Source organism: Podarcis tiliguerta (genome assembly GCF_965153285.1).
Source record: "Podarcis tiliguerta genome assembly, chromosome: 6".
Classification (NCBI taxonomy): Eukaryota; Metazoa; Chordata; class Lepidosauria; order Squamata; family Lacertidae; genus Podarcis; species Podarcis tiliguerta.
In genome coordinates this window covers 65,042,518-65,066,325 of record NC_139539.1, presented here as the reverse complement: position 1 = coordinate 65,066,325, position 23,808 = coordinate 65,042,518, and the positions used below count along the sequence as shown (strand labels likewise).

The 23,808-nt window shown below is 40.5% G+C and overlaps 1 protein-coding gene across 4 annotated transcripts in view; it reads left to right on the top strand.

Moving 5' to 3' along the window:
• Positions 1 to 23,567, top strand: part of ADGRL4 (adhesion G protein-coupled receptor L4) — an 82,031-nt gene extending 58,464 nt beyond the window's left edge. For all 4 annotated transcript variants that reach the window (XM_083444889.1, XM_083444888.1, XM_083444887.1 and 1 more), the window contains 5 exons: positions 85 to 305; positions 1,819 to 1,885; positions 19,519 to 19,610; positions 22,068 to 22,236; positions 23,066 to 23,567. In XM_083444889.1, coding sequence (XP_083301015.1) covers positions 85 to 305; positions 1,819 to 1,885; positions 19,519 to 19,610; positions 22,068 to 22,236; positions 23,066 to 23,128 — 612 coding nt within the window. In that variant the 3' untranslated portion in view covers positions 23,129 to 23,567. The remainder of the gene's footprint in view (positions 1 to 84; positions 306 to 1,818; positions 1,886 to 19,518; positions 19,611 to 22,067; positions 22,237 to 23,065) is intronic.
• Positions 23,568 to 23,808: the final 241 nt, after the last annotated feature.

Sequence of the window (23,808 nt, the reverse complement as noted above, 5' to 3'; positions counted from 1 at the left end):
CTATGACAACATTTTTAACCTGCATTGCAAGATATGGAGTCTTTTATGTTATCCACTTACGCTTTTTTCTGTTTTCCCTTCTAGCTATTCTGTTCAATCACTGCTGGATTACTCCATTACTTCCTCTTAGCTGCTTTCGCGTGGATGTGTATCGAAGGCATTCACCTGTACCTTATAGTTGTTGGAGTAATCTACAATAAAGGATTCTTACACAAGAATTTCTATATCTTTGGCTACGTGAGCCCAGCAGTGGTGGTTGGCATTTCTGCTGCACTGGGATCGAAATACTACGAAAGAACTGATGTGTAATTCATTGTTTACATATTGACTTTAGTTATAGATAGTTCTGACATGACTTCTTCCTGCATCAGCCCACTGAGATGTGATCGTCTAAGCATGTTTCTGATAGGAAGCTATGTTCACATAACAGTGAGTTGCCTGCACACTCCTGTGTACATTATATTGGACTGCAACTACCCATTGAAGAAATGGTTGGCCCAGCCAGCTTTGACGACTATGGTGGTTATTTTTCAGAAAGAGATGTGTGGCCTCTCTGCAACTATGAAAGGTGTATGCAATCTCCTCTTCCCTCAAACAGATTATTGAAGCTAATGCTCACCACCCCTACCATTTTGTCAGTGCTGTGCACACTGCTATCAATCCAGTCTCTGGATATTCTAAGGCAGTTCTGAGTACTAGATGAAGGAATCTAGCCCCAGACAGATGCACGTTTGTGCATGAAAGCCACACCCACCAGGGTATGAATGCATAGACACTTGATTGCACACACCTGCTTCTTGGGTTGCAGGGAATACATAATGTGATACTTATGGAAATTTTCACTGTTAGGTTCTAGACGCAGATGATCCAGATGGGTTTTTATGCTTGTGGTAGCTCAGACGTGCAACCCAAGCTGCCATATCTATAAGGACATCATGTCTGTACAGAACTGCCCCCTTCCGTGAAATGAATGGTCTTCTTTTCCTTCTGTTGAAACCACACAAAATGGTTTCCCAGCATTGATAAAAGAATCTTGCAACGCTCAGAGGTTGGGGTGGCGTTCAACATTATTTTATGATGACTACTATTTTGGGTTTAACATGATATGTTGGGTGAAAAAGCATATCATGCAGGGTCACTAGTCTGGTAATTCAGACAATCAGGCTTGTGGCTTCCCTCAGCAATAGGCTTCCCACAATGAGGAATACCACATATCTAGTGGCCATAATGTAAGAACACAAAATGAGCCCGGTAGACTCAAAGCCTATCTAAGCCAGCATTTAGTTCCCTCAGAGGCCAACCCGATACTTATGGGAAGCCCACAAGCAGTGTCAGATTTATATATAAGCTAAAGAAGCTATAGCTTAGGCCCCCACTCTCTTGGGGGCCCCTAAAAAACTTAAAGGGAAAAAATGCATATACATTTCCAAAATATAAGATAAAAAACAAATAAAATAAAACCTACATACCTATTAGGTCCATAAATTACCATATAGCATATATTCAACACACACAAAAACAGTGACAATATGTTGTTGACAAAGGACAGCTGGACATATAAAGGGCCCCATTCAGTAGCTTAGGGCCTCATCAAACCTAAATCCGGCCCTACCCACAAGCAGGCCATGAACTCAATGGCACTCTTCCATTCATGTTCCCCAGCAACTGGTACTCAGAAGCATACTGATTCTGATACTGGAGGTAATATATAGTCATCACAACTAGTCATTTCCAGTCTTCAGAAACACCTGATTCCAAATACAGGATTGATTCATCTGTAAGCAAATTTGCAAACATTATGCACTGTTTACTTTTCAGATGTTGGCTCAGCACAAAGAACAACTTTATATGGAGTTTTATAGGACCAGCATGTCTAATCATTCTTGTAAGTATGGCTTTTTTATTATTGGGGTACATAAAATTGATAATAAAAGGTGTATAATAATCACTAACCCATCGCTGTCCCACCTGTGAGTGCTAATTATATGGTAAAATGAACTATTTTAGCTGTTTTTAAATAGCCACACTAAAATATGCTTATCTATTACGCGCCCAAGTACTTTGCCTGTCTCACAGACATATGTTTGATTAACTAATATTTCATTTGAGGGCCTGTTTCTTTCAACCTGACGGCCTGAGGGAACGGCATTCTCTGTAGCAATTCTGGTATGTAAGATGTAGCATCTTTACATGTCAGTGATATCTCTGCAGAACTCAGCAGGAGGGATACACAGACACTATGCCAGGAGACAGATAATCTGGTATTTCAAATGCTGAGTTACTTAATCTTTTATCTGTGATCGGTCATCTTTGAAGATTAGGCTGTCATCTTTATGATTTTATCATTCGCGTGTACCCTGCCATCATCAAGGCTATTTTAAACAAAATTGCGACATCAGAGACAAAAACCCACTATTTCACATGGGCAGGCAAGTCAAGAATTGATAGCCTCTATTTCTTCTGGGAAAAAGGAGCCTTTTTAATTCCTACTGGAAATGTTTTCAGGTTTGATCTTTCTGAAACTTTTGGTGTCCCATTATAAAAAACAGCAGCAAAAATATGGTGTGTTTTTTTAAAACAACCACAACAACACGCTTGAGTGCATGAAGATATTTTCAAAGTGCCGCTAAGTTACACATGTAAAAATGGATTGGGATCAAGTAAGAAATGTTAGAAGGCAAAGCGATAGAGCAGATGCTGTGAGTAGGCAATTAAGCTGTAGCTTCTGGTCCTTATTTATTTGTTAATAAAATGTGATTAAAGTAGCACACAATACTGCAACTATCAATCTATAAAGCACTTAGATAGATAGATAGATGATAGATAGATAGATAGATGATAGATGATTGATAGATAGATGATAGATAGATGATAGATAGATAGATAGATAGATAGATAGATAGATAGATAGATAGATAGATGATAGATAGATATAGATAGATAGATAGATAGATAGATAGATAGATAGATAGATAGATGATAGATAGATGATAGATGATCGATAGATAGATGATAGATAGATAGATAGATAGATAGCTAGAGATAGATAGATAGATAGATAGATAGATAGATAGATAGAGATAGATAGATAGATAGATAGATAGATAGATAGATGATAGATAGATAGATAGATAGATAGATAGATAGATGATAGATAGATAGATAGATAGATAGATAGACAGATAGATGATAGATAGATAGATAGAGGGCTGTTTCTAATAGGGATCTTTCTCATTTTTCCATTTAAAAAACTTCTCCTTTTAACCTTGTTTTTGGGGCCTTAATTTGAAGAATTTCAGGTATTTGTAGCCTACTTTAGTGAGGTGGGGTCTGTGAGACCTGTCTTTTATCAGTACAGTTGCATTGTGAGGTTTTCATGGTTGGTTGTTATACTTGCTTCTTACAGTAATATTGTTTTAGTAAGATGCTTTGAGCCACTTTTGTGAGGAAAGCAACTAATAAATAATCATAAGCATGATTGAATTTACCCACAATTTGCACTTTTAAAATAAATAAAAATCCCTCATTAAAAATCTGTCAACAATTCAGTGTGAATTTCTCCTAATAAACACAATGTTGTGTAGTTTTTGACTATCACTGACATCTCCTCCAGCAATTCCCCCTAATATAATGCATATAATATTCACAAATATATGCATAAATATATATGCATTCACAAATATATGTCATTTTCACAAATATATGCATGTCGAAGCACATATTTTCCCCAGTATATGCATTTTTGTACATATGGTTGGATAACTGCACTGCAAAGTTTAGAAAAGTGTGAATTTTCAAAGATATATGTGTTTCAGTTCATGTATTGGTTAAAGAAGTGTGAATTAAGTAGTTTCTCATGAAAAGGCAAGCAAAATAACACACACACCCATCTCTTGTATCCAATGGCATCCCTTACACAGACAGAAGGCAGTCTTTGATCCAACAAAGGATTCCATTAGTGGAAAGGGAAGGGTTTTTTTAACTGATCTCCAATCCATACTTCAGCTACTCTGTTCCTATGTGTTCCTTCAACCTTTCAGAGTGGATGGTGGTGGGGTCTTCATCAGGAAAAAAGAATCAAATCCTTATTCCACTAACAGAAACTTTGGTGAACCAATGTGCTGAACACCATTAGGACCAACGTACATACAAGTTCTTTCAGATTATAGGAATTTGTGGCCAAAGGATAAACTGATTTTTCCTGATCCAGGGACCCATAAGTCCCCACACATGCCCAGATGCCTGGAGTTCATGCACACATTCCTGAACACATCAGCAATGATGTTAACCTGACAATCAAAACATCTTGAAATATTCACAAGTAAATATGGCTTAGTACCCAATTGCAAACAAGAATTTCAGGTTGAGGAAGTGAAACGCAATCCAAAATATAATGGCAGCTGTCATTCATTGAGAGGCATTGGGTTATGGGTAACCCCTGCATATAGATTCCGTATAGCAACATTACAAATTTTGTTAACATAAATATTTGCAGTGTTCTGTTTCAGTAAGCTGCATTCCATTTTTATTTTTATTTTTTGCCTGGATGGAGTGAAGAAGCTATTTTGAACAAGATGGCAGGAGTTTTCAGAAATAGGGCACTGTGTTGTTTTATGGAGCAGGAATTAGAAGAATAACTGAAACCGCCAGAATGAAGCTGTACATGATTGTGGCTTTCAAGTACTAATGGGTTGATAGACTGGAAAGAGAAGTTGCTGAATTGCAACTTATTACCAAACTTAAAACCATGGAGAGACCTGGTCTGAATAGAGACATTGGATTCTTATCTCATTATACATGATAAAGCTATTTTAGCCATCTCACCCCTTGCTTTTCCCTGTAAGACCAATTGCAGTCGTTAACAGTCGTCAACAGGTTTACCACACCTATCAGCCAATCACCTGTTCCCACCACCCCTCCCCACCCTGTGTGGTGTAGTGGTTAAGAGCGGTAGACTCGTAATCTGGTGAACTGGGTTTTCATCTCTACTCCTCCACATGCAGCTGCTGGGTGACCTTGGGCTAGTCACACTTCTTTGGAGTCTCTCAGCCCCACTCACCTCACAGAGTGTTTGTTGTGGGGGAGGAAAGGAAAGGAGAATGTTAGCCGCTTTGAGACTCCTTCAGGTAGCAATAAAGTGGGATATCAAATACAAACTCTTCTTCTTCTTCTTCTCTCACTATATATAAGGGTCTGGTGACTTCTGTTTCGGTGTATCTGAAGAAGTATGCATGCACACGAAAGCTTATACCCAGAACAAACTTAGTTGGTCTCTAAAGTGCTACTGGAAGGATTTTTTTTTAATTTTGTTTCAGGTAGATGGCAACAATTTCATAGCCTTTTCAAAGCAGGCTTTTCTGGACTTCAGCTCTCAAGTAAAGCACACACAAATATGCCACAGCTTTACTGCTTTCTTAGAAACATGATACCTTTAGTGAGCAGGAAAACAGCCAAGATCCAAAGAACTCCTTGGGGTGCACCACAAGGATTAGACAATAGACATGGGCCTAGTGGGACTTTTTGTCTTACTCCATTTAGAGGCTGAGCCACAGAGCCTAGGGCTTGCTGATCAGAAGGTCGGCAGTTTGAATCCCCACAACGGGCTGAGCTCCCTTTGCTCAGTCCCTGCTCCTGCCAACCTAGCAGTTCGAAAGCACGTCAAAGTGCAAGTAGATAATTAGGTACCACTCTAGCGGGAAGGTAAACAACGTTTCCGTGCGCTGCTCTGGTTCGCCAGAAGTGGCTTAGTCATGCTGGCCACATGACCTGGAAGCTGTACGCCAGCTCCCTCGGCCAGTAAAGTGAGATGAGCGCCGCAACCCCAGAGTCGTTTGCGACTGGACACAATGGTCCCTTTACCTTTTTACCATGCCAAAACCCAACTGTTTTTGAACTATCTTTTCATTGCAAAAGAGAAGTGTTGAAGAAACACAAGTCCAAAGTTCTCTTGGGCAGACAGAACTAGTCACACAGTCCTGTGGATAGAAGGCGTATATTTTAAACACATCTTTTGGCTATTGCAAAGGACTGTGTTAGGGGAGTTTAGTGAGCTAGACTATGCTGTGATATTATTTGAAGGCTGCATATAACTTAATGAGTGCATGACTGGAGATTGCATTGGGTACTTCAGATACTTCTTTTGAGGCAAATCTGACATGTCTTCATAGAAAAGCCTAGTTCACCTAGGCATTTCTCTAAAAGCACTTGTTCTTCTCTGACTATATCAACACCTTTTCCCCTCTAACGTACATACTCATTAATACCAATCTGCCATTAGAATTCTGAAGTGCATGCCATTAGCCTCATTGATCATATCAAGCATTTTTTATTGTTATTCTCTGGGTAAGTATACATGAAAAGGACTGGGTCAGACATTTGATAGATTGAACTACAGGGGGAAAGGAGTATTTTAAACCTGCATAAAACAAGCTGCAAGCTAAAGATAATTTCCCCAACTTGTTTCTCTTAACAGCCTTTCCAGCACTGCAACCAATATATCTAAGGCTGTGTTTCAGATTAGATCAATGCACACAAGTCATGTAGGATGGGGGGGGGATGGTTTGCAATTATCTAATTTTAAAACAGAGTAACGAAGGTGGTGCAGGAGATTGGGAAATAAAGAAAAGCTGCCAGCATAAGTAGGCAAGAATAATTATGATCCATGGATAAGATGTGCTATAAAATGATAGGGTGAAATAATTATTATATTTATTTAGGGGTTAACCCAAACCTTTTCCAGCAACAACAGGGCTTAAGAGACATCACCATTTTTGCCGCCAGTGCAGAAAGTGGGGGCAGGGACAAATACACTTGAAGTTGAACAGACTTCAAGGCTGGTATGGTGAAGAGGCCTGGATCAGGCCCATAGACATCATGCAACAGCGGCAAAGGGTGCTGATCCAGTTCTGCCCCCAAAAATGCCCCATTTGTGGGTTTCTTAAATAACCTCCACTGTGGGAGGACTGGATTTCATCAGGACCATACACAGGGGAAAGGGTTAAACATAAAACTTTCCCCTGCACACAGTGTTGATGCTGAATGCCAACTATTTAAACTTGCAATCATGCAATTAATGTCATGTCTGTTTTGACCCCTGAAGCGCATGCATGTCTTACTCAAAAGCAAGTCCCATTGAGTTCAGTGGGATTTATTACTGGTATCTGTGTCTAGTTTTTCTACAATAATTTTTTTAAAAAAAAATTAGGCATACCCTTCACAGAACCTTTAATCTCTTCTCCCCTCTTTTCTTTCCCCCTCCCAGTATTTCTTCTTGTTGTTGTTCTTAAATATTTTCCAGTGCTGTGTCAAACTAGAGGAAATAACTAAAGCATTTGGGCAGGTGTATTCATCAGGGAGATGATAATGAGAGAAATCAGACAGCAAGACATACCTTTCATTGTTTGACTGCCAGCTTGTGTGCAATTTCAGGCAATTAATATGGCATACATTTTCGTTTTCCGGCTTAAGCTGTTGCATTGTTATCAGCTTAACTCCCTTCCATCCTGACTGAACAGCACCGAAGCAGCATCTTCACCCATCCGTTAGCCAGAAGACAGAAATCTGTCCTCATTCATGCCAGATTGCACATCAGAATTCAAGCTTGTTAATTCTAACATTGATAATAAGGGTCATTGGGGAGAATGATGCCTATGCAGCTGCTCCTGAACATCAGACGTTTTTGAAGGAGCCATATCTAATATGATATTTTTTTAAAGCAAGTATATAACTAAAAGAGCAGCAGGAGACATCTCTCTCCCCACCACCACCATCCCCGTTTTTCTAAGATTTGACATCAGCATATAGATGGTTTCATCAATTATTGAGCGAAAGCCTGAGAAAGTAGAAAAGATATGATTTGGGAGCTTCATTTTTGAAGTTTTGAATGTGAAGCACTCAACAGACTCAGAAGTAGTGTGTCAAAATCTTTAGAATTAGCTTTCCCTTTCCTAGGTTGTCTCTTTTTTTGTAGAAACAGAGAGCCGCAGAAGGTCTAATCCATGAGAAGCTTTGATACCAGACAGTTTTCAGTAGTCTTCTATCAGAAGGCGGGGGGGTGGTACAAAAGGGGATCGTCTCCCTTTGAATTTGCTTATATTCAGAATAGTTGCTTTTTGAATTGTTCAGCTACAGTACAGTTTGGTAAAGGATTGTTTTGATTGCACTTGCCCCCAAGCAGTTTAACCTTAATTATTTTTATAATGCTCCCCCCCCCTTTCTGCACTGTTCAGCTTCATATTTTTTCATGCAGCTACAAAAGTGTGTTGTTGCGCATTACGGAAAAGTAAGAATGGAGCCGAGTAAAATTGGAATGCTTTTGCCAATTAAGATCTGTATAAATTGCAATAATAATAACAGTCGCAAAACGTATAGGGCATAAAGATGCAAAAAAATTATAGCTTGCCTCAGTGGCAGGAGCAATTAAGACTTGGCCTAACAATGGACGTCGAAGTAATTCCTTTGGTCTCAATGGGATATTTACATTCATACATAATCCACTAACATCCTATGCCTATCAGAAGTCCTACTGAGTTCAGTGGGGCTTACTTCCAGGTAAATGAATATAAAATCACAGGCTAATTCAAGCAAATGTTGGGCAACATCTAATTGCATACTGGGGCAGGGGGTGGCTTCACCAGCTTCTGCAGGTCCTCAAACCAGTCATTTGAGATTGCTGCCTACATCTCCAGTTGCAAACATGCCACCCACAGTAGCCTTTCTGAAATCGTTGGGACTGCACAAGGAAAAACAGCAGGAACAATAGCACCTTGTAAGAGCAAGCACTCTTCTTACTATGTGAAGAAGAAGAATGGGGGGAGGGGGACACACCCCAATCTATGATTAATTGTTTGGATGGGTTCCACTGTGACTGTGACTCCAAGTCAACACAGAACTGTTGCATATGCATTAACAGAGTTTTGTGTATTTTAAAACCCTTAGCACTCAATTAAAAATTATGGTTGGTTATGCTAACTCTAGAATTATTTTACATAATATCAAGTACTAATATATGTACTCATAAGACAACATCAGGGCATTCTCCTGCTCTATGAAAAACATTGTGAAGACCTATCATCTCAATGACTAGCATTTTAACTGTACGAACAAGTGAAGGCTTTCTTCTGGGTTAACGGTGCATTATGTGCAAATGCACATATTGCAACCATGATAAAATTCCCCCCTTTCTTTTTCTTTCTTTTTAAAAAGCAGCTTCAGAGCAGGCAATTGAAAATGGAGAAGTTGTGCATTGTGTGAAGATAATTTCTTTTCCCACAAACTACCCTTCTGCTCCAAGTCCTGCCTTGCATCCTCCAAGCTATGTTTTCCCCTTGCGAGATTTAAAAATGTACCGGTATATTGTAAAGGTGCATTTGAAAGTGTGCAGGGAGAAAAGCCATTTTGTGAGGCCATTTAGGAGGAGGCAAATGAGACTTACCCATTTTGAGAAGAGGCAGCAGGAGATTCTCCAGTTTCTTTCCCATGACCAAACAAAGTGTTTGCTACCAGTTGAAGTACTGTCAGAGTTTCAGCCAGCAGCTTCACGGCACTGAAATGACCTACAGAATGGCCCAATGCAATTTACACACATTGTTCCAAGTGACTTTGCCGGTGGACTTCTGGTATGGATAGGATGGTGTTCTTGGTGAGTCATGTCTGAATTTAAATATCTCATTGTTCTTCCCAACAATGGCCAAGGGAACAATGTTACATCACGACATAGCATCATTCCCATTGGGTCTTTTTAGGACATTACAGCACTACTGATTGCAGTTTCACTGCTGCTCAAAGTGATGGTTAATGGAGAGAAACTGGAAGCCTTTTGTCATTGCTAAAGGAAATAAACTATAAAGCAATGTCATGCACCTGCCTTTCATTGAATGAGCTTCTATTGGGTTGTTAGTAACTTAAAGCAGAACACGTCATGTTTCCCATCCTGTTCCCAGTCATATCTTTAGAAAGCTGCCATTCATTTGTTTCAGTATAATTATATCCCATCTTAAAGACTATGGGCAGGTAAAAATAACAACTATTTTCTATCACAAACATTCACAATTATTATGCAGGCTGAATGAGAAAACAAAGGAAGGGGATCAAAAACATTAGTAAGTATACGCTTCCACTATCCCTGCCTAATTTAATGAATGCCAGAGACTGCAGAAGATTAACAGTAACTCTTTTATTGTTTAAAAGTTACTGCACAAGAACCGTAACAAACCCACTAAGGCAGAACATTGTAGTGCTTCCGTCTTAGTTCATTTGTAATTTTCCATGTCATACTATATAGGGCATTGCCTATCTGCTAAAAACCACATTTCACCTAGTGCAATGCCCACCAGATTGGGACAGGGGAGAAATCTGATCTACATTTATAGATGAAGCTATTTTTGAAACAATGTGTAAACCAAAACCCAGTCATCTTTTCAAATTCACACTTCTCTGAATTTTTCAATACAGTTGTCCGGCAAAATAATGTGTACAAAAGATGCATATATAAGGATAAAATCTGCATGGAAAGGCATATGTTTGTGAAAATAGCATTATATTGAGCAATATTGCTTTGCAAAGGTGTGTGTATTAAAAGATGTCTATCAGGAGAAATTCACAGTAAAAATGCTGCCGAATTTTCATGAGAACTTGTTCAAAATATTTGAAACTGATGTGGAAATGTGGAATGTTCAACTTAAGAGTGGAAAATGAGAATATGAGAGAAAGCAGAATTGACTGATTCAGCCATCCTTAACTACCAGTCAGCCAAGACAGTGTATTATGCCTATTCTAACACTATCCTTTCTTCTCCCTCATTCTTCAAACTGAGGTTTCCATCATCAAAATTTGTCTTCCTCTGCTAAATGCCACCCATTACCACAAAATTACAGCTGGTGGATTTAATTACTCTCCTCACAGCAATTTAACAGGCTTCACCCTCCTCCTGCCAACACCATCAGATTTCCCATAACCCACTATGAATAGGCAGGAGAAATTATTCTCCTTTGAAGCTGAGGTGACAAAATCTAAGTGAAGCATTCATATACATGTACACCAAAAATTGCTCTAGAAAACTATTAGATGCTCGTGGCCTTTCTTTGGATAATTCTGCAACAAAGTCTATGGCTAGACAAATCAAAATTCAGCTCTTCTTCCTGTATGCCAGCATAAGGCAAGAAACACATTCAAAGCCAGCTGTTTAAGCAAACTGCCAACAGAAGATGAAATAACTTGTATTCCTCAGATGTGTGCTCAATATGGAGCTGTCTGGATGTCTTACAACTCAGTCATGGATCCTAATGCAAAATCTAACACGCTAGGATATCATATGGTCTTGTAATTCTCTCTGAAGGAACTTAGAATTACAATGATTCATACTTGCTGTTTTTTCCATCTGTAAACAGGCACAATAGTGTTAGTACATTGGCGGGTTTCTTTGTATACTGTAGTGTTCAATAGCTTTTCATTTAAAAGATGTTTTACTTTTTTGTTGTTTACACAGAAAGCTGTGGAATCAGATATTGCTAAGAATATAAATAAGCTACAGTATGGGCAGCTATGCCTTGTCAAATACCTTTGGGATCAAGCAGTTTGAAATGGTTTCAGAGACAAATACAAATCGCTACCCCACAACAGGCTTGGCTGTAGCTGGGGACCACAAGAATGATCCAATATCCTTTGTACCTGGAAATAATCCAGATTCACGTTCTCATAACTTGAGAATCTTGATTCAGTCCATTCAGTGTTCCTGTAATGCTACCAGTACATCTTTCTCTATGACAGCTAGTAGAAAGAAAAAATGTTGCATGCTGAGACCCCGAGACCACCCCCTTGTTGATGAATAAGACACAAGGACATGGATATTAGGTTAATGTTATTGGGCAAATTTAGGCCACAACTTCATTGGTTACAGAATGTGAGCAGGATTGGCTTAGACATTGGAATTGACCTGACTGTATCTGACTCCTGCCCATCACGTTGGGAGTCCAGTAAGGTTCAACCACCAGTAGGGGGAGCCCTGTCAATTCAAACCAACTCGAGCTCCCCCTTGTTTCCCGATGGGGTCGTGGCATGGCCCTAGCCCTACCCCAGGCTTCGGACAAGATCCACACCCCCAGATTCCTTTAATGGAATACCCTTAAGCTTGGAGGGGCAGGTGATGGCCACACCTCCCCTCCCCCATCATAAGATCAACCAGTGCCTAACAATCGAGGAAGCGAGCCAAGAGGAAGCTCTCTGGTTCACGCCTCAGTTTAAATGGGGCCCATCCATGCCCGCCTGCCCCGCCCCCTACCAGCAGATTGGCTGCCTGGTGATTGATGTCGCCGGGAACCTCTGGGTGATGTGGGACTTCGTCTCCTGCTCCTGGAGGGGAGTGGGTGGCCACGTGATCCACCGCAACTCCTCCCCTCTGGGAAGTGGAGCGGCTTTGTAGGCTACGTATTCTGTCTGCATTCCCTGAAAAGCCAAGAAGCCTTTTCTTTCTGAATCTCCTTCCAGGAAGCAATCTCACAGTTGGACACTGAAAATGGGTTTCCCTGCTGTTTGAGAGTAGCCCTACTTTAATAAGTGTCCTTGGCTCTCATGGATATCTGTGCAAGACAAGTTTCTCAGCTTGTTAACCCAAAAGGATCATTTCACCACAGCATTGCCTGTTGAGCTACTAAACAATACTCAGCCATACCCCCTCCCCTTAATTCTTTGACTATGCACACACTCCCATTTAATCTGCATCCGGTGTGTTCCCACCACTGGTTTGGGAAGCAGTGTACACATGACATTAGCCACAGTCCACATCTATTTTGTCATTTCCTATGAAGCACTGCATTTTGATGTGTTTGCCCCCAAACCAACTTCAATGGGAAAAGAGAAAAAGAACAAACTAATTGCACTTTAAGCTGGTCATGTGTTCACAGCCTTTATCATGACATAACCCTTCTCTCTCCTTACCTCTCTCCTTGCTGTGTTTTTTTTATATATAAAAAAAATCATATGATGGATTCATATGACCTCAGTTGGTAGAGCATGAGACTCTACTAATCTCAGGGTCATGGGTTTGATCCCTATGTTGTGCAAAAAGATTCCTGCACTGCAGGCAGTTGGACTAGATGACTCTTCTGGTCCCTTCCAGCTCTCTGATTCTCTGATTCTGTGACCTTTTTTTGAGTATCTCCCATTTTGGAAAATGCAGTGTAGAGTTTTGCACTTGATTTTGAGACCCACACATATCTGACCCATCTAACCATGTATATGTGATAGATTAATTGAATCCCTTCTCCCAACTCAAAGGGGGGTAGCTTTGGAGGGGAAGTGCATTTGGGGGGATGTAGTGGAGAGTTGTGCTACCTAAACATAAAAAAAATTAGGCTAATTTCATTGCTGCCCGTTTAGATTTTGCATTCACATTACTGTTGAGGAGAAAGCATAAGCCTTTTCGTGTTAATTTAAGAATGCAAAAATTGCAGATTTCAGTCTCCTGTATAGCCTATCTTTTTACAGCAGCTCACTTTAGACATTTGTTACCACATATACTGATGTAAAGAGGTAATGAGAGCTATTATACAGGGCATTAAAATGACAGCAGGGCACATTTGACCATGCTCTTGCACATCTTCCACCTGTCATTTAATGTGTTCTTGAGGAATATGCATTGATTTCAATGGGACTTGTGCAGGAGATCTTTCCAGTGGATTGTGCCTCATGGGTCGCATCTCTGAACCATCCGCTATTAACATCATCCCATTATTAACAGCATTATTTGGACCCGACATGTCATTTCACCCAATGAAAAAGAAAACAATAAATACTAGTAGCCATTAATGTTAAACAGTACTAATCATGAACAGCACATAATGAAAGTGAATGATTATGCTAGTAGATCTCTCACAAGCAGAAAATTACACCATTAGGGCCAGAGTCATGTGGGTGGTTCTGGGTTGAAAGCTACATTCTTTTGTATATGAGAAGCCATGTATTTGTTTATTTAATTGTACAGGGAGTCCAAGGCTTTTCCTTTGTCAAGCAATAGGAATTATAGTTGGCTCTTGTCCAGAAACTTCTTACTTTTATGAGTGTTCTTGGTGTATTTAAAACTCAGACGATAGTTTCCAACTTTAATTCTCCCTCTAGTACACTTCAACTACTCACCCACTTACAGCAGATGGTGTAAGGCCACAAAATAAAAACAGGTGGGAAGGGGACCCACCTTTCTAAGAATATATTCAAAACTGTTACTTAAACACTTAAGAACTTTCAAAGGACATCTGTAAATTCCATACGAACTTAGAAACTTTGATAAATAGTGTATCTCAGGCACCAGGACTTTGGTGTGGCACAAAATATGGGGGGGGGGGGATGTGAGCATTACAATACTATCTCCAAATCTACGGAGAGATAGCATCCATTGTTACAGGAACATATCTTGATAATGCACTTAAAATGACATAATCACATTTTCAAAACAGAGGGAAGCAAATAAAGATGCATGGCAGAAGACAGAGAGGGATAGGGCATGGAAATTAAGGGAGATGATGACAGGTATGTTTAGCCAAATGGAGAAAAGAAGAATTAAACATACAACAGGAGGCATATTGGGTTAGATCCAATGGTGCCCTTCCACCTGTGGAAGCTCCTACCCATGAGTCGGGAAGCAATTTTCTGGATTCCCATTTCCTCTGGTAACCTCTCACACTACTTTTCACACTATGCTGGAGGGATCCTTACACTAAAAAGTAGATGGGAGGATGCATGGTGATGGGTAAATAGGGAATCAGTGAAATTCACCTCGTCTCTTCCATGAGTGCAAACCTGGAATGACCATTCCATGAGCAGATCTAAACTCCAAAACCAACCCATAATTAGGACAGAGACGCATGAAGTTGAAATTAAATTCCTAGTTTGCCACTTAGATGCCGCCTAGATGTCAAAGAGTATGAGAGCATTGTCTAGACTAGATGATTAGGCTGATGCCATTTACATTAGCTATCTAGTTTCCTAAAACTTCATGCATCCGCCAAGTATCACCCTTTTGTGTTCCAACTACATTTTGCCCCACTTATAATAAGAGCATTCCAAACTCACATTATGCCAGCTAGAGATAAAGTGAATAATTTCCTCTGTTATTCACCAGAATATGTATATTATATAAAAGCCTGCATATAATTATTATAAAGGTCAAATTAATTGTATAATTAACTTCAAGAACTGCTGGTTTCAGAAGTATTATGCATATCAGAATTTTAAATATTGGTGCTAATAGCAGATTCCCTCCAAACAGCATCTTTGGGGTTTGGTGTTAGGAATGCAGTCTGTATAGGAAAGGCCTTAGCCCCACTTTTCTATCTGCTCCTTTCATATTGACCTCCACATCTATTGTACATTAGCAAACATGTATTTAACAAAGTTAATATGTTAAATGTGTTAAATGCATGACATAAACTTCCTGGCCTGGACTTCTCTTCTTCCATCTCCCTTCTCCCCCACCCACCAAGACTTTCTTCAGGTCTTTTAAGTAGCCCCTGAAAAGATGGACTATCTCAGGTAGTTAATTGTTTCTTCATTAACTACCTAACAGTTATTACTAAGCACAAGGGGTTGTGAACTGTTAAATGTGATAATGCATCATAGAGCTGTTTTGCCCCCTCTTTGGGCATTATGCAGGTAGATGCTCCCATCAGATCTTCCTTGCTCAACACAGGAAGGTATGGCATAGAGAGATTGTACAGTCTGCACACAGAGAGATGTTGGAGGCAGGGCTGGCACACATAGCCCTGGGTCACGTACATGCAGGATTTTCTGTTCAGAAATAAAGCATATGTGTTTCTAAAATAATGCCTTTGCAGGGGTGCGTGTGATCAAACCCAAACTGTGGTTAAGACAAATTCTTAATTGTCCACCCCACCAAAATCTCCCATCTAGGCTTCCCATCATGTACCCTACAATGGGCTTCCAATTGCTGTTTTAAATATGAGTGGGTTTTTTTCCCCTCCTCTTGAAGCATATAGATGAGGAAACAAGTGGATGTTTCATTAATATTACTCAGTCAGCAGATGCAAATCCATAAGAACCAACTGGCACAATTGCAATCAAGAATTCACAGACAGAATGCAAAAAGCTAGCCAGCTGAAATGTAGCTCATTCAGTATATTTTTAGAATTTCACAAATCCAAGGGGAAAGATGAGGGGAAGGGGTAGGACACCAGCAATGACCCACAACAGCCGGAGTCCTCAGGCACTGCTCCACAGCAGGCTCTCTCTATGTGTCCACCTACCAGCACTTTTGGTCTGGTACAAACCCACTTAGGGTCACTGTGTAAACTGAGGTTTGTGGTGTTGGGTAAATGAAAAAGCAGGTAGGACTAAACTCAAAGGATGTTTTTCTTCAGAAAGGAGAATCAGGGTGGGGTAGGAAGTCAGGAAACAGCTAGGTAAGGCTTGGAGATGCATGTGCCTGCAACAGTTCCTGTTTATTATTGTGGTTCAAACACAATTTTCTCTCTGGGTTACTTACTTATTGGAAAGATATTTATTCCACTTTCCCACTATAAAAGCATTCAATGTAGTGTACAACACCAACAAATGAAAACAACGCATTTAAAACTAATTGAATAGTTTTATTGATAAAAAGGTGTCCCAACCAGTTAATATCAATTGATATTATTCGCCACCATTTTTACCAGCAGCACCTCCAATTAAAGCTGACAGTTCTCAAATTAAAGCTTTTGGCTTGCTCTTCAGTTATGCCACATGGATTTCTTTATATGAGGAACCAATTCCATGCATGCTGGGGAAATAAGGTGTGAACAAGTTTGTGGGCACGTACAAACGCTACTTATGTGGGCTTTGCCTGTACAGTTGTGGGCCCCTGAATAAGTAAACAAATCAAGCAAACAAAGTCTATTTGCATACCATTTAGATTGTGCAGGCCATAGTTTCCCCAACTTCCCCTCCCCCGACCATTTGCTTAGGGTCTTGCTGGACCACTTACCTCTTTCTGCGCATAGTAACACTTGAAATACACAGGCTAGATGCTGTGTGAGTTTTAGATGTAGTTTTTATTGTGTCTATTATTTGTTATATCATATTTAATTGCATTACAATCTGAATACCATAGAACTCTATAAAATTAAAATATTAAGTGTCCTTCACAGATATGTCAGAGACCACCTGAAGGAAAGTCAATGGCCACTGAATGTCCATGGACCATAGTTTGGGAACACCTGGTGTAGGATCTTTCACATTAACAAGGCGGGGGGGTGAAGCCCTGTGCATACAATTTGTTGTTGTTTAGGGTCTTGGTGGACTACTTACCTCTTTCTGCACATAGTAGCACGTTTAGTTTAGGGCACATTTAGTCGTGTCCGACTCTTCATGACCCCATGGACCAGAGCATGCCAGGCACTCCTGTCTTCCACTGCCTCCGCAGTTTGGTCAAACTCATGCTGGTAGCTTCGAGAACACTGTCCAACCATCTCATCCTCTGTCGTCCCCTTCTCCTTGTGCCCTCCATCTTTCCCAACATCAGGGTCTTTTCCAGGGAGTCTTCTCTTCTCATGAGGTGGCCAAAGTATTGGAGCCTCAGCTTCATGATCTTCCAGTGAGCACTCAGGGCTGATTTCCTTAAGAATGGAGAGGTTTGATCTTCTTGCAGTCCATGGGACTCTCAAGAGTCTCCTCCAGCACCATAATTCAAAAGCATCAATTTTTCGGCCTTCTTTATGGTCCAGCTCTCACTTCCATACATCACTACTGGAAAAACCATGGCTTTAACTATATGGACCTTTGTTGGCAAGGTGATGTCTCTGCTTTTTAAGCATACAAAGGACCATAGAAATACCGTATGGGGGATACTCAGGCACTGATTCTTCAACTAGAGAGAATTATATATATCCAAGTGTCCCTATTTTACTTTGTGGAGTATTGTACAGCTTTTATAAAGCACCAAAGACTACTTCAGAAGCTTTCTTCAGGCAAACTTTGTCCAAGGAATGTGCTGTTGTTATTGATAGAGGTGCAGATGGACTCCGCAATACAATTCTTTTAATACTGATATGCTGTTACTCAAGGATATTTTTGGTGAATAACTGCTGCTTGTGAATAGCTGATCAGACGCTTCCACTTACTTCAAACACTAACATAACTTTATTGAACAAACCTCACAGGTACCTAACCTAGCGCTTCCCTGCTACTTTCTAAGGAGCACTTCCTATGTGGGAGAGCTGCTTTCTTTCAAAGTGATAAGCACCTGATCTCTAAGATATACTGGTATAAGATATTATATCGGATACTATATTACATTATGCTGGGTATTGCATACATTTGGACCTTTTCTTTTCTTATTCCACATGATATATGCACTCAACAAACATCAGTGAGGTTCACAGCTACATTTTTTGTGGCTCACAGCATTCACGTCAAAGAAGATGTGAGCATTGCAGGCCCTGAATTCTTCTGGCTTAAGTAAAAATCCAAGCCATGGAGGAATTCCTGGTTTACCCCCCTTCCCACCTGTTCCACAACACCCTTTGTCTCCCTTTGGTTTAGACTCTACCTATAAATGCCAGCAATGCCAGCAATGGCATCAGCAGCAATAATGACATTCCAGTCACAGGGAGAGAGAAGAAGGTATGGTCTCTCCCTACCTTCTCCAGAGCCTGGAGAAGGAGAAAAGGTCCTGGAGGCTTTGGGGAAATGTACTGCACCTGAGGGCCATCAGCACCATTTTTCCTGGTGTGCCCTTTATATATTGCACCAGGCAAGGGAAGGTGTAAGTTGTGGGCTTACTATATGCTGCTACTGTTGTCACCAGCAGAAAATGGGACAGGAGGATTGGGGGATCAAAGGGCTGGGTGGCTAGCAGAAAGAGGGCTATGACCCAGAGATAAAGCAGGCTATTGCTCATTTTTGTGGAGGTAGCTCAGATTATTTCCAAGACAAAGCCATCACTGCTCAGTAGTATCATTTGTGGTTGGCTCGTATGTGGTTGGCTCTCTGATTTATGGTACACTGTTATTTTTTCCATGCCTCATTTCCATATTTTTCTGGCTTTTTCTTAGTCAAACAAATGCAAAGCTTAATACCAAGTCCATAGTATGTTATCCTTTGAAATTCAAAACTTTTCACTTGTATCTTTTACACCCAAAGATTTCAACGCACCCGTGATGTTGCTAATGTTACTTAGTAGGAAACAGTGGGTTTGTATTTTCAAATGAAATATCTGTATAATGCCTAACCGAGAATACATATTCCATACATCTACTTTGGGGGAGAATTCTGATCCAGAACCGAAAGACATTTGCCAATAAATTCAATAAACATTTGCAGACTGCTGTTAATTATACACTTGAAAGGATATAGAGTTACATTCGTCTTTGACCTAGGTTACTGTAGTACTCTTTGTTCTATTAAAAGGATCAGAATAGCTCTTTCCTTTCAACAGAAAGAAGGGGTTCGATTTGTTTGCTTTAAATATGAAATACAGATATAATTCCAACGTTCATCTTGTTAAACTGAATACATATATGTATATATTTCCAGGTTAATTTGATTGCTTTTGGTGTCATTATCTATAAAGTATTTCGACAAACAGCCATGCTAAAGCCAGAAGTTAGCTGCTATGAAAATATAAGGTAAATTTCAACTTTTACTCTTTTTAAAAAAACTAAAACCAGTTGATTTGAAAACAGCTACCCACTGATGCAATTCTATATTAACATCACTCCTGGAGGAAAGTGTACTTTGCACTGCATTAAGGCTTTTTTCTTGCTGACAAAAGCCTATGACTGTACTTGTGAGTCCATTTACCTGTGAGTAAGCCCCACAGAACTCAACAGGATATGTAGCGGAACTTCCCCACCTTCTCCTCTCCCTCCCCCACAACACCTAAATCTGCTCTGGGAATTCACAGGGCGTGCACAGTGTGTACAGGGAAAAGAGAGGGTGGGGAATACCTGCTGCTTAAAGTCCTTGCACCAGCTGAACTGTTTAGTTGGATGGCACCCTATTAAAATAGTTGGCAGTAAGGATGGGTTGGTAAGATTCTGGGGACTCTAAATTCTGCAGTTTTAAGAATCTGGGTCTTAAAACTGTGCTTCAAATGGAAATAGAAATCTTGTGAATGAATTAGGATTGCCATATGGTGGGGTGAGTGGCAGTTGTGGCAGGGCATGGCCGTCGCTGCCTCCACAGATTGGTTTGGCAGGGGTGATCGATGTCTCCCGGGCACAGGAGGGCCCGGCCACTCGGCCACCCTGCACCACGACTCACCTTTCCATACGATGTGATCCGTTGCCCCAGCACCGCTGCTCTCGGCACTTCTTCGGTGCCTGGAGAAGACACCTCACATGTGCATGGCAGGGAAGCAGGCAGAACTTCCCCCTCAGGGCTGCCAGCAACCACCCACCGCAGCTGATTCACACACACAACCTGTCACCCCAAAGCGGCCAAAACCCTGACCATCACTGCCACAACCCTGACCAACGAATGCCTTTGGGGGCAAAGTTGTTGAGTTTTTTTGAGGGGCAAAGTTATCCCCAAAAATTAAGTTTTTAGGCTTTGGGGGGATTTTAAAGAAAATCATCATACTTGTTGCCATATGTCCTTTACCCCCAATACATTTTGCTGGGGGAAAACTCCTAAGCCAAACTGGAGGCATAGTCCCAACTTACAGTGAAATCCTATGCATGCCAACACAGAAATAAGTTCTACTGAGTTCACACCCAGTAAGTGAGTATAGGATTGCAGTCAGGATGCCCATTTTTTCCACCAAGGGAGATCTCAGAATTTGTTTCACTCCCCCATTCAAATCAATGGGGTTGAAAAAACACTTCTCTTCTGTCTCCTTGCTTTCTGGGTGATGCACTCTGTTGGTGGAGGTGAGGGAAATGGGGGGGGGTCAACAAACCTGCCTTTTCATTTGTTTGTCTCTCGGGGTTGTTTAATTATTATTTTGTGTGCTGCTATGATTTCCCAATCAACTCATTTTCTTTAAAACTGATTTATAGAGACCTTGAAAACCGTTTGTGCTGGCAAGGCTGGAGTGTGTGTGTGTGTGTGTGTGTGTGTGTGTGCTACAGGGACCACTGAAAACAACTTACTGTTTTTGTTGCTTAGAAACACTCCTGCAGTTTCAACTCGCTGCGTTAGATTTATAGTTAGGATTTAGCAATTGTTTGATTGATCACTTTTCTCCTGTTCCTCGCCCTATCAGCTTCACACAGTGCACTGCTTCTAATGAAGTCAAAAAATTATTCATTTTTCTGGAAGCAGCACCAAAAAAGAAAAAGAAGAAAAGGGGGGGGGGAGAGAAAAGCCTTTCTTGTGGAAAGGAAGTCCAGCAACTGCTGGACTGAAAATGAAAAAGAAAAACTAATCAAGGAGCTCATTTGTGAGACAACATGGTGTAATTTGTCAGAGTCCATGAGCAGGGCTGGGTGTACTTAGTCTACAGTGTGTTAACAAAAAAAGAGGGTGGGGGAATCAGAGGCAATTGATTTGTATGCTATTAGGACATCAGTATTCTGACCCTGCCACAATTTAAAGTTCCCTTGCATTGTAAAAGCGAAATCCTTTTAATATAAAGAGAAAGTCTGGTTTTACAGCCAGCACTATCTCCGAGGCTGAAACTGAGAAACAGCCAAAAGATCCCTTTGATGTCATGCACATGTGCTGACCTAAGAGCATACTATACATTTTTTCCAAGGTTTCTTAGGGGGTATACTTCATAACAGACATATGTTTTACCTTGGGGAATTACACTAACAGTAGATTTAAAATCAAATCATATGGCTCTGCAATACACCAGAGAAAACAGATTTGAAGATTAAGACAGGCAGTGTTTTTAAAAAACCGTCCACTTTTTACTCTTTCTTCTGCGATTTTTGTTGCTGTTGGTTTTTTCCCCCCGTTTCGTTATGAGAGCAAGAGAATATCATTTCGGCAACAGCACCGCAGCACACCCTAAAGGAGGAACCATGTAACTGCCATGCAATGTTCAGGGATTTTTCAACTGCAAAAATCATTTCCTGCATATGGTGGGAAAGGGAAGGAGGGAGGGAGAGAATTTTAACTCTCTTGCTTCTACCTAGATCTTGTGCACGGGGGGCTCTTTCCCTCCTTTTCCTCCTTGGAGCGACGTGGATCTTTGGCGTGCTTCATGTCATCCAGGGATCAGTGGTCACTGCATACCTTTTTACAATCTTCAATGCATTTCAAGGACTGTTCATCTTCATATTTCTTTGTGTTTTGTCACGAAAAGTGAGTACTTCTTCTACCTTCATGTGGCACACCTGAGCCAAAGCCTCCCTTGAAATTTGTAAACCGAAAAGTCCCCTCCTTTTTAAACATCCCTCTCAGAAGTTTTTGCCCCCCCCCCCCCTTCCCTTTAACCTCAGAGATTGCTCTCACACAGGAGTCTGCAGTGGCTAAGTCATCCCAAAAGGTACAGGCATGGGAAAGCTCACCAGGTAGGGTATTTAAAGGGAAGTTGATTCAGCTGACCCCTTTTTTACCCCAGCTCGGGGATTGTGCTGCCCCTTAGCAGAAGGCAGCATGGTGTGCTCTGTGTCTGAGAAGCATCAACAGAGAGAAAAGGGTAAAAGATTGTCAGAGGCAGAGAAGCTAGAAGATTTACATTACTGTCCTATCCATATTAGCTGGGCAGTCCCATTTATTTAAATGGGCCATACTTAACAAGTAAGTGTATTAAGGATTGCAGCCGTAGATGAATAAAATAATTCGTGCACATACATAATTCACAATCATGTCCTAAGACTCTGAAATCTGATTTATGTCTCACAGATCTACAATTTAAGAAGCAATGCATTTCAGATTGTACAGCAATAATCCTATGAAATAATTAAAGAGGTTTACTAACTATAGTCATCTGATTCTGGATTGAAGCCTTTATGTAAGATCCTGCAGTCTGCATTCTGAAAACCCCTTCAGCATCGTACCTAATCCTCTCTGAGGCCAAATTATGTAAAAACCTTTATAACAGAATAAGCCACACTCTCTGGAAGATGCTTAAAATACATATATTTACCTGTTAATAAGCCACTGTGTTCATTCCATCTTTTCATTTCAGATCCAGGATGAATACTCTAGGTTGTTCAGAAACGTCCCTTGCTGTTTTGGATGCTTAAGGTAAATTGATGGAAAGCTAAGATGAGCAGCACCGTGGAAGAAAGGAGAAAACGAGAGGCTTTAGAAAAATTGCTATATTGTGAAAGTATGAAATGAGCTACTGAGCTGTCATCTCTCTTAAATCAATTACTTTCTCTCCAGTATAGATATTGTACTTAAATGTGCATTCAGGCACACTATATTGTGTACAAACAGCATATCTATACAAGACAGACTGGTTTATTGTGTAACAAATAAGGCTTCTAAAGGAGCTCAGGACTCTTCAGGGCTAATGGCTGTAGCTCAGAAGGGAGCAAGCCCAGTGTGCAAAGCTGTTTCTGAGAGTGGCTTTGCTATTAATGTCATACCTGCTGACTTGGAAATGAAAATAATTTAGCTTATTGCTGTTTAAAGAGAGTAAATTCCATTAGAGTGTTAATAAAAAGATTTTACTTTTATCAAAACTCAGTGTCCACTGTTGAAAACAGCTAGATTAAAACTAAGGTTTCTCTCTCTTTCTGTAGATATAATTGTGTGGTTCTGTGTGTGCATCAATGCCTCATTTACATGGAAACAATTAAGGGGCTTGCATCATGAAGGCGGTGCACACATTCCCATTTATTCCAGTTCCAGTACGCTCCCACCACTTCTGTTTGAAGCTGAGTACACAAGATGTTAGCCACAATCCATATATACCCCATAGTA